This window comes from Cetorhinus maximus, chromosome 15 (assembly GCF_964194155.1).
Source record: "Cetorhinus maximus chromosome 15, sCetMax3.hap1.1, whole genome shotgun sequence".
Classification (NCBI taxonomy): domain Eukaryota; kingdom Metazoa; phylum Chordata; class Chondrichthyes; order Lamniformes; family Cetorhinidae; genus Cetorhinus; species Cetorhinus maximus.
Genome location: NC_135893.1, coordinates 24,671,799 through 24,690,862, shown reverse-complemented (window position 1 = coordinate 24,690,862; position 19,064 = coordinate 24,671,799). Strand labels below are relative to the sequence as shown.

The 19,064-nt window shown below is 45.7% G+C and overlaps 1 protein-coding gene across 1 annotated transcript in view; it reads left to right on the top strand.

Moving 5' to 3' along the window:
• The window catches only part of fhad1 (forkhead-associated (FHA) phosphopeptide binding domain 1), a 125,542-nt gene that overhangs the window by 50,006 nt on the left and 56,472 nt on the right, over positions 1 to 19,064 (top strand). The window contains exon 23 of the mRNA XM_078559254.1: positions 2,296 to 2,422. Within this exon, the coding sequence (XP_078415380.1) occupies positions 2,296 to 2,422 (127 nt within the window). The remainder of the gene's footprint in view (positions 1 to 2,295; positions 2,423 to 19,064) is intronic.

The window sequence follows — 19,064 nt, the reverse complement described above, 5'->3', positions numbered from 1 at the left end:
TGTTACACCATCCCCCATTCTCCATTGGAGAGTGAATGTTACACCATCCCCCATTCTCCATTGGAGAGTGAATGTTACACCATCCCCCATTCTCCATTGGAGAGTGAATGTTACACCATACCCCATTCTCCATTGGAGAGTGAATGTTACACCATCCCCCATTCTCCATTGGAGAGTGAATGTTAAGCCAACCCCATTCTCCATTGGAGAGTGAATGTTACACCACCTTCCATACTCCATTGGAGAGTAAATGTTACACCATCCCCCATTCTCCATTGGAGAGTGAATGTTACACCATCCCCCATTCTCCATTGGAGAGTGAATGTTACACCATCCCCCATTCTCCATTGGAGAGTGAATGTTACACCATCCCCCATTCTCCATTGGAGAGTGAATGTTACACCATCCCCCATTCTCCATTGGAGAGTGAATGTTACACCATACCCCATTCTCCATTGGAGAGTGAATGTTACACCATCCCCCATTCTCCATTGGAGAGTGAATGTTACACCATCCCCCGTTCTCCATTGGAGAGTGAATGTTACACCATCCCCCATTCTCCATTGGAGAGTGAATGTTACACCATCCCCCGTTCTCCATTGGAGAGTGAATGTTACACCACCTTCCATTCTCCATTGGAGAGTGAATGTTACACCATCCCCCATTCTCCATTGGAGAGTGAATGTTACACCATCCCCCATTCTCCATTGGAGAGTGAATGTTACACCATCCCCCATTCTCCATTGGAGAGTGAATGTTACACCATACCCCATTCTCCATTGGAGAGTGAATATTACACCATCCCCCATTCTCCATTGGAGAGTGAATGTTACACCACCTTCCATTCTCCATTGGAGAGTGAATGTTACACCATCCCCCATTCTCCAATGGAGAGTGAATGTTACACCATCCCCCATTCTCCATTGGAGAGTGAATGTTACACCATCCCCCATTCTCCATTGGAGAGTGAATATTACACCATCCCCCATTCTCCATTGGAGAGTGAATGTTACACCATCCCCCATTCTCCATTGGAGAGTGAATGTTACACCACCTTCCATTCTCCATTGGAGAGTGAATGTTACACCATCCCCCATTCTCCATTGGAGAGTGAATGTTACACCACCTTCCATTCTCCATTGGAGAGTGAATGTTACACCATCCCCCATTCTCCATTGGAGAGTGAATGTTACACCATCCCCCATTCTCCATTGGAGAGTGAATGTTACACCACCTTCCATTCTCCATTGGAGAGTGAATGTTACACCATCCCCCATTCTCCATTGGAGAGTGAATGTTACACCATCCCCCATTCTCCAATGGAGAGTGAATGTTACACCATCCCCCATTCTCCATTGGAGAGTGAATGTTACACCATCCCCCATTCTCCATTGGAGAGTGAATATTACACCATCCCCCATTCTCCATTGGAGAGTGAATGTTACACCATCCCCCATTCTCCATTGGAGAGTGAATGTTACACCACCTTCCATTCTCCATTGGAGAGTGAATGTTACACCATCCCCCATTCTCCATTGGAGAGTGAATGTTACACCATCCCCCATTCTCCATTGGAGAGTGAATGTTACACCACCTTCCATTCTCCATTGGAGAGTGAATGTTACACCATCCCCCATTCTCCATTGGAGAGTGAATGTTACACCATCCCCCATTCTCCATTGGAGAGTGAATGTTACACCACCTTCCATTCTCCATTGGAGAGTGAATGTTACACCATCCCCCATTCTCCATTGGAGAGTGAATGTTACACCATCCCCCATTCTCCATTGGAGAGTGAATGTTACACCATCCCCCATTCTCCATTGGAGAGTGAATGTTGCACCATCCCCCATTCTCCATTGGAGAGTGAATGTTACACCATACCCTGTTCTCCATTGGAGAGTGAATGTTACACCATCCCCCATTCTCCATTGGAGAGTGAATGTTACACCATCCCCCATTCTCCATTGGAGAGTGAATGTTACACCATCCCCCATTTCTCCATTTCTGAAGCTCACTCACATTGTTGCCCAATATTATTTCAGAAGCTCTTTATTTCAGTAGAGAGTTTAGAACTTCAGTGGGTTTGCGCCCCAGCGTGGGTGGATATATTCAGTCTCCAGCATACAAGAATGACAGACAGGAAGAGCCCCACTGGTCCATCTAACCTGCCCTATGTAGTTGTGGTGCACAGTGCATCACAATACAGACACTCGTCACTCCACCCTGAGCCACGTGTCGGGAGTATTCCCAGTTCAATTTTCTTATTTCCTAGTGTGTCGCAATCATTTGCAGGACCTGTAAGGAGAAGCTGGAACAGCAGAAAGTGGCAAGGAAGGAGAAGGCGATGCAGTGCGAGGAACTACAGCATGTGCTCGATGAACGAGATAGCCAGCAACACCAGCTCTCCGTGCACAGTGAGGTAATGTTTGGGTTCACTATAAACTTCTTAGAAAGCCACTCACCTTCACGCTCTTAATCCAAACCAGGCATTATCAATAGGGTTCACCCATGGATTGAGAGGTAAACCCATTACAAGCCTGCAAGGTTTGATTACCCAAACTAGCATGGCATCTGGGGTACAGCTGTCCCTGAGCTAGGTAAAGGATATCAGCCAGGATTGCTGCAACCAGTCGCTACCTAGTGATTCCCTGCTGGAAAATGGGAAGTTCAGTAAGGATTATTGAAATTAGGTTCAGCTGTGATGCTCTGTATGGTTGATTAGCCTGGCAAAACTTATGGTCTAAACATAGTCATTTGCGTGAGCTGTTGAAGTCTGCCAATCTCTTTGAAACCATTCCCAAAGGGCTCATGCCTTAAGTTGAGGGGGGTGATGTAATGTGGGAAATGCAACAGTCAGTCTGTACACAGTGAAGTCCCACAAACAGCAATGTAATGATGACCAGCTAAATATTTTTGTGATGTTGATTGAGGGATAAATATTGACCAGGAAACCAGGGAGAATTCCCCTGCTTTTCTTCAAAATAGGGTCAAAGGGTCCTTCACATCCAGCTCAATTTGACATCTCATCCAAAAGACAGCACTCCCAGCAGTGCAGGGAGCTCCCTCAGCGCTGCACTGTAGTGTGAGCCTGGATTTTTGTGCTCAGGTCTCTGGAGTGGGACTTGAACCTATAACCTTCTGACTTTGGGGGGGGTGAACATGCTACCAACTGAGTCACAGCTAATGTGGCATTAGCATTGAATTCTCCATTCCTCATATACTGAATGACCCTGCACACAGAGAGCGCTTCTCATGCTTGACACGTACACTAGTTGAGCAAGATCAGTGAAGTGAGGACAGATACATAACGAGGGAATCATCAACAGCATCAAAGGCCAGCTGCCATTGGGCATGAAATCTTAAATGTCTGTGACACCCTCTGCTTTGAACAAGATTGGTTTTCTTCTTCACCCCTGCGTATTGTAAAAACACTCTGATCCTGAGTGTGCATTTGCTTTTAGGAAACGATTGTTTCTTTTTGTGAGGTGTTTTTTGCGCATCAAGTTGGTGTTGGGAGTGAAATGCGCTTTACGTTTTTTTTGGGCACCCTCTTGGCATTGAGCAGCACCTCCAGCCGTAACACTGGCCAGGTGCAGAGTAAGTTCCATCTCCTCGAAGTCAAAGAAGCTCCTCAACCCCCAACCACAGCAGAGTGCCCCCTACTGCACCGGGATGGCATTTTCCGTTTCCCACAGCAGCTCTTGTTATGAGAGTAGGATTGCCACATTCAATTCACTTCAGTTAAAACCCTGAGCAGCCAGCATTGCAAGTGGATTTAACCGCATCAATCTGAGCTGGAGTTGGAATCCAGTCCCAGAGATAAAGGCTGATGGATTATTCGCTGGGCAGGAAACCCATGGGAGTGGGTGGAATGCTAGCCCCAATATTACTCTTCACTGCATTCGGGTTAGGTTACTTTTTACTGACTTTAAATAGAATTTACAATTGAGTGCGATGTAAAATCTGATCAGTTTCCCCAGTGGGCAGGTTGAGTTGAAATTATCCCCAAGTATCCTGGGACTCCCTCCCTAACAGCACTGTGGGGGTACCTACACCACATGGACTGCAGCGGTTCAAGAAGGCGGCTCACCACCACCTTCTCAAAGGCAGCTGGGGATGGACAATAAATGCTGGCCCAGCCAGTGATGCCCACATCCCATAAATGATTTTACAAAGTCAGTATTTAATCTGCAGCATCATTTAGCCCCACCCACCCTTGATTTAAATTGTGATTACCTTTCGTGAGTTAAGTGCAGGGTGGATTTTGAGCAGCAGACTATCATGATCCCACATTCGGCCCTTCAAGCCTGCTCCGCCATTTAATATGATCATGGCTGATCCTCTATCTCAACACCATATTCCTGCGCTCTCCCCATACCCATTGACGCCTTTAAGAGTCCAGAAATCTATATATTTCCTTCTTAAATATATTCAGTGACTTGGCCGCCGCAGCCTTCTGTGGTAGAGAATTCCACATGTTCATCACCCTCTAAGTGAAGAAGTTTCTCCTCATCTCAGTCCTAAATGGTCTACCTCATATCCTGAGACTGTGACCCCTTGTTCTAGACTCCCCCAACCAGAGGAAACATCATGCCTGCATCCAGTCTGTCCATCCCTGTCAGAATTTTATATGTTTCAATGAGATCCCCTCTCATTCTTTTGAACTCCAGTGAATCCAGGCCTAGTCGACCCACTATCTCCTCGTACAACAATCCTGCCATCCCAGGAATCAATCTGATGAACCTTCGCTGCACTCCCTCTATGGCAAGTATATCCTTCCTTAGGTAAGGAGACCAAAACTGCACACAATACTCCAGGTTTGGTCTCGCCAAGGCCCTGTATAGCTGCAATAAGACATCCTTGCTCCTGTACTCAAGTCCTCTCGCAATGAAGGCCAACATGCCATTTGCCTTCTGAACTGCTTGCTTTCAGAGATTAGTGTACAAGGACACCCAGGTCCCTTTGTACATCAATGTTTCCCAATCTATCACCATTTAAATAATACTCTACCATTCTGTTTTTCCTACCAAAGTGGAGAACTTCACATTTATCCACACACTGAGCAAAGACCCAATGAGGCGAAAGGACTGTCAGTATTTCACATGTGATGTGGAGAAAGGATTTCTGCTCTTGTCTGCAGGATTATCAAAACCTCCGAGCAGAATACCAGTAGCCTGGAGATTCCCATTCTGCCCAGCACTTAAAATTCTACCCATGTACATGGCTTGCTCCATTGAGGAATATCAGAGCAGCTCTACCCAGCCACTCTGAATCGGAGTGCAATGATTCAGTGGCCACCTGGACTGCAGTGCAGGTTGCTGCAGCCATGTGTTGCTTGCAGATGTTAATATGACTTTCTTTTCATAAGTTTTGACATTTTTGCAATAAACGACACTTATAAATGGAAAATGCTAGAAATGCACAGTTGGTCCATTGGTGTCTTGTTGGTTGGAGGCCCTTTGTTGGAATCTGAGGGAGGGGCTCCATTCAAATCGTTGGCCTGCCGCTTCTCTTTCCAGCGGTGTATTTGTAGAACTTGCTGTTTTTGTGCATTTTGGCTTTCTTGCCCCACAACAAGAAGCATTCCGAGGCACAGCCCTGCTGAGATCAGACAGAGACTTCTAATGGCACAGAGCATCGTGCCTGCTGGAATATAAAACTATATCTCTAGGACACTGCCGCGAGAGAAAATTCATAGGGGCCTTAATACAGAATTGTTATTTTTTGAAATTTTCTTGAACACTTCTTATGGTTCATTAATTATAAAAACATGGGATATGAAGAGTTTGATTGTCAAGAATCATCCAGTGGGTTAATAAAGAGTCTGTTCACGTTCCAGAAGACAGTGCGTTGTGATGGTGGACATGTTGGGTGACCAATAGTGGGAGTGGGGCACGTGTAGTCAAGAAGTCATGGGATGACTCCTCCAAGAATATGTCCTACCAGAGTTGACAACTCTACTGCAGAGAAATAGAAATTACTGGAAGTACACGACAGAGCTCTTGGCACATGAAAAGAAAGTGCAGTTAACCGTTTGATCAGTGACCTGGTAGGGAATTATCTCTCCAATGAAGGTATATATCCAAAATGCTAGAGCCTCTCTTCATTTTCAGATGCTGGCATTTCAATATCTGAGGGTTTCAAGCAGTCTCACTCTCTCTCTCTCTCTCTCTCTCTCTCCCTCTCTCATTTTTTCTCTTTCTCTCTCTCTCTCTCTCTCTCTCTCTCTCTCTCTCTCTCTCTCTCTCTCTCTCACTCTCTCTCACTCTCACTCTCACTCTCTCACTCTATCTCTCTCTCTCTCACTCTTTATTTCCTATCATGTTGTTGCCTCTTGTGTTTTAAGGACCTCATTAAGATTTAATTTGGTTGAGACATCACCGGGAAAAAATATCCTTGTAATACCCGTGATAATTCAAAAACATGTACTTTTGTCTGAGAACTTTTCATGTTAACAACCTGAGTCATATTTCTCTTCAAATTGACACTGCAGGATCTCTGTGTCTGCTCCCACCCCCACACCCGCCCCCAGTGCCTAGGTTTAAAATGAGAGGCTACATAAATATTTGAAGAGTGGTTCTGTTCTGAAGCTCTACAGTAGGCTGATTGAGGATGACAGGTTCCATAAAAAGTCTGACTTGCATTTATATAGCACCTTTCATTACCTCAGGATGTCCCAGAGCACTTTACAGCCAATGAAGCACTTTTGGAATGTAATCGCTGTTATAATGTCGGAAACACAGCAGCCAGTTTTCACACAGCAAATTCCCACAAAACAGCAATGAAATAAATAATGATGTTGGTTGAGGGATAAATATTTTCCAGGAGACTGAGGTTAACACCCCTGACAAAGAGAGAGCTAACCTCCAACAGCGCAACACTCCTGCAGTAGTGCACTGGCATGTCAGCCTGGATTTTTTGTACTCAAGTTCTGGAGTGGGACTTGAACCCACAACCCTCTGACTTAGAGGCAAGAGGGCCACCAGCAGAACCATGGCCGATACTTGTATAGTTTGCAGTCATGCAGCCCAGGAAAGTGCCAGACCTGCACTGCGTTAGCTGCGGGGATGCTACAATTGGCCTCAGTGCCCCTGGACTAGGGAGAAGGAGGGAGAAAAGAAAAATCTGCCAGGGTTCCTGCTCCTGATTGCTATTCAGTGACTGCAGAGTGTGTACATGTTAGGTGTTGCAGGATTGCGTTTGGTTATATATAACAGTAGTAATCAGATTACCCCCCTGACGTTCACTGTCACAGCTTGCAAGTAAAGGATGGCTGCTGAACTAAGACACAGAGTCCTGACAGCTTCAGAGGAACTGTACCCCAGTTTGTCAGCATCTTTTGGGTTGGGGGGGTGGGGGGAAAAGTGGTGTAGATAGAAAAACAATCAAACATACGAATACACAAATTAGGAGCAGGAGTCGGCCACTCGGCCCCTCGAGCCTGCTTTGCCGTTAAACAAGATCATGGCTGATCTGAATGTAACCTCAACTCCACATTTCTGCCTACCCCTGATAACCTTCCACCCCCTTACTAAAGATAAAGATTTAAAACTATGACCAGCATCTGTTTCCGTTTGGCCACTGTTATAAATAGCTAAAAGCTACATCTTTCAGGTGTATCAGCAATGTCAAGTCTCTCCCAGAGACTCCAAACCATCCCAGTACAAAAGACTATTTCAGCTCCGGGATCCCATAAGTACTTTCACAATCTCAAGCTCTAACTGCCACGATCTACAACAGACACAGTGTTCTCTCATTTTCTCACATCACACTTAAAGCCACAAGAAACTTCCAGTTTCAGGATAAACCAAAGAAGAGCTAATGGGGGAAAACCTCAATCAATGTGCTGGGCTGCACAAAAACCAAGGGTAGCTGCACTTGAATGCAAGATATGATGGCATGTCATGGTAAAATGGAAATCTAGATGTGTAAATATAACTCCTCCTTACAGAGTGAAGAGAGCAGGATAGGTATCAATGGCTCAGTGGCACATGCTGTCACCTGAACCCAACAGTTGTGTGTTCAAGTCCCACTCAATAAAAGTCAAGGCTGACACACGAGTGCAGTACTGAGGGAATGCTACACTGTTGAGGATGCCGTCTTTTGGGTGAGACATTGAGCTTCCTTCTGCTCTCTCAGGTGGATGTAAAATATCCCATGGCGTTATTTCAAAGAAGACCAGGGGAATTATCCCTGGTGTCCTGGACAATATTTATCCCTTAATCAACATCACAAAGACAGATTAACTGGTCATTATCACATTGGCGTTTGTGGGAACTTGCTGTGTGCAGATTGGTTGCCGGTTTTCCTACATTACAATAGTGACTACATTTCAGAAGTTCATAATTGGCTGAAGCACTTTGGGATGCCCTGTGCTCTTGAAAGCCACTTTATAAATGCAAATATTTCTTCTTTCACAACAGTAGTACATTTACCTAACAAACCGATAAGCACATTCAATCCTTTCAAACTCTTTTCTCTGTTTGTCATTAACCCCCCCATTACATTCCACACTTTTGACCTCTCCACACGGTAGGCCAGCTGAATTATTGAGTGGCCAAGAACCCTGTTATCAACTTGGATGAGTTGGCCTTGCTTTTGTCTTTGAGTCAGAAAACCAGAATATGAGTGTGTAATTTAGCCTGTCCATTCAGTACACTTCTGAGGCAGTGCTGCGTTGCTGGAGGTGCCGTTCTTTGGATGAAATAAATTGAGGCCTTGTTTGGTGGTCCTGGTAAATATTGAACACGATGAGCAGGAAGTTCTGTGGTCCTGACCAACAATTTCCCTTCACCAGTATCATCAAAAAATAGATTCATTGGATAGTGTTTGTGGGATATTACTGTGCGCAAACGTGGATGCTTTGTTTATATAACAGTAAGTGTACTTCAAAGGAATTGATTGCACATGAAGCACCTTGGGAAGTATCTGAGGGGTATGTTGAGGTGCTGTAAAAATAGATTTCCTTTGTTTCTTTTTGATGTGATGTGGTGGGTAGAGAAAATCTAACTGCTCGTCCGTCCATCCCCTTATCTGCACAGGGAATGCTGGATTACCGTGGGAACAGCCTTGTGCATTGGGCACAGGAGAACATATCTGGGGAGTGTCTAAAGTAACAATTCAAACTTGTCTCAGTTTGGGAAAGGAATTCTATTTTAGTCAACTGGCCTGTAATTTTTAAATCTTATATTGACTATACTCTTAATGGCTGGAATCTCTGTCTTTTGACCTCTGCCTGTTTCTCACAGGCCAGGGATGCTATCCTAAAGTGACAGCAGAATGTTTCCTCTCAGGCCCTTCTTCATACAAGCTGGTTCTGGGGAGTAAACTATAAAGGAAAAGGCTTTTACTCTTGGGCTTTGGCCAGGGAATTCACTCCATGTAGGTGGACAACCTTCCATTCTAAAATAATGTGCAGGCAAGCGGAGAGGATCCATTTTAATGGGGAGATCGGCCAATTACCCAAAAACAATCTGATGTGCCAGGACTCTTCCTGTGTTTGCCTTCAACTAAAGTGCATTGAGAAATTGCTTTGTCGAGTGTTTCTAATTATATTAAGGGTTGTGAAGTTGATGGGTACCAGATAGAGGGAAAACTGTTTCATTGGCCTGCACCTTGTGGGCCAACAATAGTAGTCACATGCAGAACGTGAAGCAAGCCTGATGCCTTCAGTGGACACTATTCTCTAAATTTACATTGCAATCTGTATATTCCTTCTGAGCATTATTTCTTAAGGTGGATCCTTGACCAGGGCTTCAAAACTGTGGAATTCCAGAATTCCTGATCATCTTCACGCTTTCTTTCCTTTGGAATCTTTTCAGCTTTTAATATCCAAGCTGTGGGTCACCTAACCTCTTCTTCCCTGGTTTTCTTTTAAACCTAGGCTTAGATATTGGTCCATATAGCGTCCATTTACCAGGTGGTATTCAGGACCCAATATGGCGGACAGGAAGATTGCCAACATTTCCAACTGGAAATACACAGACAATTTTGGGTAAGGACAAACGAGTTGTCCTTTACCCACACCTGAAGTAGGCATTGGGCTCTTGGCATATGCACATAAGAGGGCTTTAGCCTATTTGGGGTTCCGTCTTCACAATTGGTTTGCCCCCTGGCAATCTGCACCATTGCAGGCTGCACTTGGCGAAATCACCCCTGGGATTGCCTGCAACAAAGAAGTAAGTAATTTACCTGAACTCGAGCACTTCTGCTCCTCTTGATCCCATATTTAATTCTCAGTCCCAGTCGCCACCACTCTCCATCCCCAATCCTCCTTGGCATTCTCACCCAACTCCCAACCACAGCACCAGCTCAATATTGCCTAACTCATTATGGGTGGGCTCCAATGTCATAATGGCTTCATTAAAATGAGCCTCAGAGCCCAATTTCTGGGGAGCCACAGACCTCACCATTCCACTGCAGGGAATGCACCTCCGTGCTCTAAAAAGGGCACACCCAAATTTCTGGGCCCTGGTGTCTTTCCTTGGCCCTTTGCCTAGGTTTCCCAATGAAGCACTGTACCGGTGTCTTTTATGTTCCCTCCATTATGGAGGGAAAACAACAGTCAAAGGAATGGCAAAGAGCAACTGAAATTAGATATTCTATCTTCCACCATCAATGCAGTACTTTCTGACACTTAGCCTTTGACTTACGAGCTCTAGTACCCTAAGCCAATCACATGACATCTGACGAGCGGGTCTCCCCAAGGTTCCTCTCTCACTTATGGTGAGCACGAAAATTCCATTCCCCCTTTCAGAAAACAATATTTTTCTGTGAGGTGATGACAGCACTTATGTGAATGTTGATCTTAAATTTGCCTGACTTAAACAGCAGCAGTGGGATGTGTTAATTTTGAATTGAGACTGTGAGACCTTTTCATGACAAATCTTTAATGTGGTACATTGGTACAACTCATGCTAACGAGGTGTGTAGTGTTTCTAACCACATGAAACATTACCCACTGCTACAATATTTTAATATTGACTGGCACATTACCAGGTTTGTCTTAATGTGTCCAAGCTGTTCACTGCTCTTGGCTGTAGGTGTTGTTTGTTCAGCTTTGAGACTAATGCAAGGTGCATTGCAGTGCAGATATAGTTCATGACCAAAGAGCTATTTGCATATCATCCACCCTCACTATAATTGGCTCCACTTGTCTTAAGGTTAATCACTACTTCATATGTAAACTACTGCTGAATCCTTCTGGCAGATTGTTTAATTCTTTAAATCCAAACCTATTAATCTTCCGCTTTGATCCCCAATCTATGCTGAGTTAACCATTCTCAGCTGGGCCAGCAATATTGGGTGGGGGTGGGGGTGGGGGTAGGCAACAACTCGCCTCAGCATCCCTGGGGTTAGGGAGGTGGAAGAAAAGCCCTCGGGATTCTGTTATCGGATTGTTATCTCGGTAGTCCCAACTAGAAAACAGATGCCAGACTTGTCCATGATGGAAGAATCGTCTGGCGACACTCCCCACCTAAGGGCCGACTCGGGGAGTTCCTATGAAGTCTTATCCCAGCAGGAGCAGGCACCACTGGAGAAAGTGACGGAAACATTGCAGGAATAAAGGGATTTATTTTCTTCAAGTTCAACTGGTATCCATCAACCTGTGTGTCTCTGAGGGTGCCAACGTGGAGAGGGACTGGCCGACGATGAATCACCTTCGAAAGCCGACCATTTACAACAAAGTTTCGTCCAGGGAGCCTGAAAGCTGTGACGTGAGGTCTGGACTGCAGACTACAGAACCATAGGAATGGAACTCCGCATTGGCACTTTTCAGAGCACCTGTCTCTGTTTCTGCTCACCTTCAGGGAGAGGGAGCGCTCATTTTTAAAAATTCAGTCTCTGGGTGCGGGTGTCACTTTCAAGGCCCGTCTTTATTAATCGTCTGTAATTTCCCTGAGAAGGAGACAATACAACCGAGTGGATTGCTAGGTCACTTTGGAGGAATGTTCAATGTCAACCACATTGATGTGGGCTGAAGCCATGTAGAGGCCAGACCAGGGAAGGAAGGCAACTTTCCTAGAATGGGGTTGAGAAACTTATCAGCCATGATTGAATGGCAGAGCAGACTCAATGGGCCGAATGGCCTAATTTCTGCTCCTGTGTCTTATGGTCTTCCCTAATGGACATTAGTGAACCAGTTGGGTTATTAAGAAAACCTGACAGTTTCACCATCACTTTTACCGTTACCAGCTTTTTATTACCGATTTCCTGAACCGAATTCAAATTCTCAAACAGCTGTGGCGGGACTTGAACTCAAATTCTCTGGATCATTAGTGTAGCTACATGTGTGTTCACCGCTTTCCTGGGAGCTCTGAGTGTGTTGTACCTGTGCTGCTGAATGTTCAGCTGTGGGACACCTGGACAAGCTGGGGTGTAGAGCTGAGCTGAATCTGGTTTGAAGCCCCAGACCTATCCCCCTAATCTCTGCTTTAATATTAATTATACGCAGGGCCCTTTTATGAATTCTGTCAGGTAAAAGCAGGTGACTTTTGCCAGCTGTGTGAGGGACAGAAAGGAGGACCACATTGTCGAGGAACCTTGTGTGTCAGGATGGAGGGGGTTGGAATAACAAAACCAATTTTTTTTTTAACCTAGAAGCACAACTTCTAAGGTCTATAGAAAGTGGCCACTGAGAACACTGGAACCCAGAACGCTACACCCACTCAAACAGCATCAAGAAGTTAGTTACATAGCACCTTTAATGTGATGAAACGTTCCAATTAAGCACTTCATAGGAGTGTTATGAAAGCAAAATTAGACACCAAGCCACATGAAGTGATAATAGGGCAGTCAGATTTTGATCAAAGAGATGGGTTTTACAGAGCATCTTAAAGGAAGAAAGAGTGAGTTGGAGAGGTTTAGGGAGGAACTTTGTCCACTTGGGCTGAGCTTTTCCTCCAGGGCCGGGAATCAGGAGTCAGGACTGTTTCCGGGTCCTGGACCCGACCCCAGGGGGAAATGGTTAATCTTTAGGATTTTCACAAAAGCACAAATTGACATCGAGGTAGGTTCCCTGTGGCAGGCGGGCTCTTGAAGCTGGAGAGCCAAGCAGAGGTCTTCCAACTTGAGAGGAGCAGCTGGCTGCAGTAAACAGTAAGTCACTGAGATGGTGCTTCAGCAATGGAGGCACCTTCTCACCAAAGATTTTAAATTAAAAAAAAACCAGGTTCAGCAGCCACGCCACCATTGTGAGCAGGGGAGATGATTGAGGGCGTGGAGGGGGGGTGGGTGCAGAGGATAGTATCCCCCTTCATGGCGGACTTTGATTGCACCTACACACAGGCAAGAAGGGCCTGTAGGCCTGCATGGAGTGTTGGCTGCTCAGGCCCGCCACTGGATACCCAACACCAGGCAGTTAAACAGTGCCCTCACCCCCTGCCACATCAGGAAACTGGATGGCCAGCTGGAAACCTCAGTCAACCCCCTTTCAGTGTCCTTAACAGAGCTCTTGATGAGCCTAAGCAGCTGCCTGATCCGTGGGGGTGGGTACGTAGCCTTGCCGACCCGTATCCCACCTCGGCAAAAATGGCCAGTGCCGGGAATGGGATCGGGAAGCCAGCATGCTGGCCGGTGCCGGCTTTTTCAGGCCCTGTCTGCCTCCATTCCCGAACATGACGGGTCTGAAATTCCAGCCCCTTGTGGTCTTATTGCAGATAGAGGCAGGCAGGCAACAAGCCTTGGAAGAAATAAAAATGGAAAATGCTGGATAATGTCAGCAAGTTGAGCAGCATCTGGGGAGAGAGAGAGAGAGTTAACATTTCAGGTCGACCCGAAATATGAACACTGTTTCTCTCCACAGATACTACTGGACCTGCTGACTTTGTCCAGCATTTAGTGCTCCTATATCAGATTCCATCTGTAATATTTTGTTTTACAAAGATTCTGTTCAACCCCCTTCTATTGTGGCACTGTTCAACCATGGGGGAGGATTTGACTATTGTTGCAGGCATAAACGCTGCCTTCCAGTATGTGTTTCATGCTTTCGTATTCAGAAGCCTGTTAAAATGCAGGCCTGCTTTCTCAAATGTATCAGTCTAGACACTATCATTAATGCAACAGCAGGAAATCATCCAAGCAAGGCACACTCACTCTTGCTGAGGTCTTTATTATGTCTTTTTAGAAATTGACTCGCCCATCATGATCTGCCCAAGGGGAGAAATATGCTGAGGTTATTCTCCACAGCCTTCAAATGCTGAGTTTTTATTCCTGGATCTGAATTAAAATCTCTCTTCCCTTTTCTCCTGCTTTCACATATCCAGCATAAACCAGGTTGGGACTGGCTCAATGTGTTTAATAGGGCCTGCAGCATAAAACTGCCCTCAGTTGGCAATCTCACTTCAGTTCTCAGGGTCACCACGAGAGTGGAAGAGGAAAAATGTTACATTGATGCCGTATGCAGCAGAGGCATATATTTGGGTCATAGTAAACTGGCCTATACTCTGCATTTAACATGTCCCGTATCTGACCCAGGAGCAATATAAAGGGAGAATCCCTCTGCATCGAGCCTGTGCTGTGCCTGACCTTGGACATCTTGACGGGCAGCTAGAGGGAGCATTGCACTGTATCTAACCCATGCTGTACCAGACCAAGGAGTGGTTGATGGACACAGTAGAGGGAGCATTACTCTTTATTGAACTGCGGCGTAACAGACCAAGGAGTGTTTGGCACTAACATTGGGTAACCAAAAGAGATAAAAACCATCCCCTCAACAGCCCCCCCCTCCCCCACCCCCCACCGCCTAATCTCATCCCCAGCCCCGATTTAATCCCCTCATCTACTGAAGCCATTGCCTCCCTGCCATAGCCCAGATGTACAGGCACCAATCACCCTCAAACTCTTTGTCCTTTGAATGAGAGCCTAGGCAGTTGGGCGTCACAGACTGTTGAGCAGGACAGGCATCATGTTAATCCTGGTCCTGTCCCCACCTGTCATCTGCACATCTGAGTTTTCTAGTGGGCGTTATTAGATAATGATCACGAACAGCAACTCTGGCTGGTTTTTCATCCACTAGCAGGAGCACCGAGGCCAGTACTAGCACCTCCAACTGGCTGAAATAAGCTAGCTCAGTGCCATCCAAGGATTACATTACATAGGACACGCAGCATAGAAACAGGCCATTCAGCTCAACCAGGCAATACTGCTGTTTGTGCTCCAATCAAGCCTCCTCCCATCTTTTCTCATCTAAATCTACCATTGTAACCATCTATTCCCTCCTGCCTCGTACACTTGTCCCCTCAAATGCATCTTTACTATTCACTTCAACCGCTCCCTGTGGTAGCAAGTTCCACATTCTTACCACTCTTTGGGTGAAGAAGTTTCTTCTGAAGTCCCTATTAGATTTCTTGGTGACTATCTTATATTGATGGCCACTAGTTATGCTTTTCCCTACAAAAGGAAACATTCTCTCTATATCCACTCACACCAAGTCATGTATCCCTATCACCCCACTCGCTGACCAACATTGGCTCCCAGTTAAACAACATCTTGATTCTAAAATTCTCATCCTTTTAAATCCCTCCCTCAAATGCCCGCCCTCTATCTCTGTAATCTCCTCCAGTCCCACAACCCTCTGAGATATCAGCACTCCTCTAATTCTCGCTTCTTGAGCATCCCCGATTTAATCGCTGCTCCGTTGATAGTCTCACCTTCAGTTGTCTGGGCCCTAAACCCTGGAATAACTTCCTTATACCTCTCCGCCTTACTACCTCATTTTCCTCCTTTAAAGTACTGCTTATTGACTACCAAGTTTTTGGTCACCGGTGGCTCAGTGTTATATTTTGTTTTATAATGTTCCTGTGAAATGCTTTGGGATGTTACTTTTTTTTCTAATCCATTCACAGGGCATGGGCTTCGCTGGCTGGACCAGCATTTATTGCCCATCCCTAATCGCCCTCAAGAAGGTGGTGGTGAGCTGCCTTCTTGAGCAGCTGCAGTCCATGTGGTGTAGGTACACCCACCGTGCTGTTAGGAAGGAAGTTCCAGGACTTTGACCCAGCGACAGTGAAGGAACAAAGATATAACTCCAAGTCAGGATGGTGTGTGACTTGGAGGTGGTGTTAAAAATGCTGTGTAAACATAAGTTATTTTTATACTTCCTCCTAAGCCTCCAACATAGCGGGCAGGAAGTTTGTGACAACAGTGACCACACTTTGAAAATATTTAATTGGCTGTGTAGTGCTTTGGGAAACCCTGAGGTTGTGAACAACATTGTATTAATGCAAACTCTCTCTAGGAATCCAAGTCACTAGCCTGTGCACATGGGGGTCCATGCCACATGTTGATCACTCTGTATGAATTGACATCAATTTTAAATCTGTCCTGTGTTAATGAAGCTGGCTGATGTCAGTTTTAAATGTGACTGTTATTTTGAACGTGTACTTCCTTTCCCTACTACTGAGGTGTACTGAACTTTGAACTTTCACCGCATTCTCAATATCTTCCTTTCTTGGTAAATCCACTTAACTCCTAGAAACTGTACCTAGTTCCCATGGAGCTGCTTGGCTCCCAGCAACTACGCTTAATTCCTGATATCTACACTTTATTTCCTGAAAATATCCTGAATGTATTGAAGCCCTGTTACTACAAAATAACAGCTGTTCTTATCACCATAGCACCCAATTTATGTGAGTGTAACAAATACCAGTAATAACCTTTGAGGGTATCACTAGTTGACTCACACCAGAAAAATCATGCTTGGATCCATAGTTTGTTGTGTATCTTCACACCCACTTTTTTCCTCTTTGGGGAAGTGTTGGAATGATTAGCAGGCTTATCAAACAATGGTGATAACAGATATCAACCTGACAGGTTATCTACCTGTTTGAGCTGCAGCATGAACACTCCTTCCTTGGCCAACAGGTCATAGAATGGGATTTGAACCCAGCGCTTCTGGCTCTGAAGCAGGGCCACAACCTACTAAGCCACAAAGACCTTCCCTTGGCTCCACTAAAATGCCCACCTACATCACAACCAAAACAGATTAAGAAAGAGCTTGCATTTGTGTAGTGCCTTTCACAACATCCCAAAGCATTTCACAGGCAATTTAATTTAACTGGTCACTCATCATCTCATGGCTGTTTGTGGGATCTAACTACACAGAAAACGCTTGCTGTATTTACCTACATAATAATAAGCACTTTGCTTTGAAACAGGTCTCCATGTGTGACGCACCTTGCCATGCTCGTGAGCCACAATAAAGTCTGACCTCGCTAAGTCCTGCCTCGCTGTCCAGTCTCTCTCAAGCTGCCTCCTTATTGTCAGGCATTTGGCCTGCTCTGTCATGCTGGCTTCTATTTCTGTCTCTCTCATCATATTGGACAGAGTTGGGCTTTATAGAGACTGAAGGGATGGACAACATTTGGACACAAAAGGGGGAGCTGAAGGAGGGGTAGCTGGGGCGAGGGAGGGTCTTTTGGTGAGGCGGGGGATGATTGACAGGGAGGACATGACTTCCTTTCTCTATTACAGGGCTATGTTCTTTCTTACATTTGACGAGTCAATCCCAATTTCTTTTTTTGGAAAAATATAGTTTATTCATAAAATATCTGAAAGAACATTACAAAACATTTCAAAATGGCCATCACAAAAAGTGCAATCGTATTCAACTTTTCCACATAGATAATGAGGTGCTTCAATACAATCAGTGACTATTACAGACATTTCAATATGGTCATTACAGACAGTCAGACAGTGCAATGGTATTCGAGTTATCAGCATAGATCATGTTGCACTCTGAGGTGCTTCAATACAATTATGATACATTTAGTATTCACTATGTACAATCTTTGTGAGCTGTACAGCCCGAGGGATCTATACAATTCCCAGCCCAGCCAGGTCTTAGACTGCAACCTTTCCCCATTGCGCCTTTGCGGCGGCTGCCCCAAGCTTTAGTGCGTCCCTCAGCACGTAGTCCTGGACTTTGGAATGTGCCAGTCTGCAAAACTTGGTCGGGGACAACTCTTTGCACTGTAAGATCAACAAGTTTCGGGTAGACCAAAGAGCGTCTTTCACCGAGTTGATGATCCTCCAGCTGCAGTTGATGTTTGTCTCGGTGTGTGTCCCTGGGAACAGCCCGTAGAGCACAGAGTCCTGTGTTACAGAACTGCTTGGGATGAACCTCAACAAAAACCACTGCATCTCTCTCCAGACCTTCTTTGCAAAGGCACAGTCCACAAGGGGGTGAACAATGGTCTCGTCCCCACCACAGCCAGGGTAACGTGCAGAGGGGGTGAGACTCCTGGCGTGTAGGAAGGATGTGATGGGGAGGGCCTTTCTCACCACCAGCCAAGCTACGTCTTGATGCTTGTTGGAAAGTTCAGGTAATGAGGCATTCTGCCAAATGATTTTGACAGTCTGCTTGGGGAATCATCTGACAGGATCCACCATCTCCTTTTCCCTCAGGGCCTCTAGGACGTTATGTGCAGACCACTGCCTGATGGACTTGTGGTCAAAGGTGTTTCTCTGCATAAGGTTTTCCACACGGGGCAGGTGGTCCAACTGCTTGGAGCGTTCCACGGCAGTGTGGCCAGACCCATCCTTCGCAACACCAGGGACAGGTAGAACCTCAGCACGTAGTGACACTTGGTGTTTGCGTACTGAGGATCTGCGCACAATTTGATGCAGCCACATACAAAGGTGGCCATCAGGGTGAGGGTGATGTCGGGCACGGTTTTTCCTCCCTTATCCAGAGGCTTGTACATCGCGTCCCTGCGAACACGAGTCAATCCCAATACCCAAAGTCTTTGGAGGATGAGGTTAATCGTTAACTTGCCCAGTGGAAACTGGAGAAGTAGGAATGTTTCTGCTCCTTCCACATTGCTGTAGCTGTTGTAGGTTGGGCTCATTGCTCATTGCCCCTTTACTGCCCATCCCCCCAATACCTTTCACTTACCTTCCTCCATTCCTGGACTTACCTGCGGTGTCTAGGACCGCTGAAACTCAGATGCTCTGACCTGTGACTTTCTTGGATGCCCCCAGTTGGCACCTGGGACTCACTGGATTTATTCCAATGAGGCCCAAGGACAGATTTAGGGCCTCCGCCCTTTCTCTCCCATTGT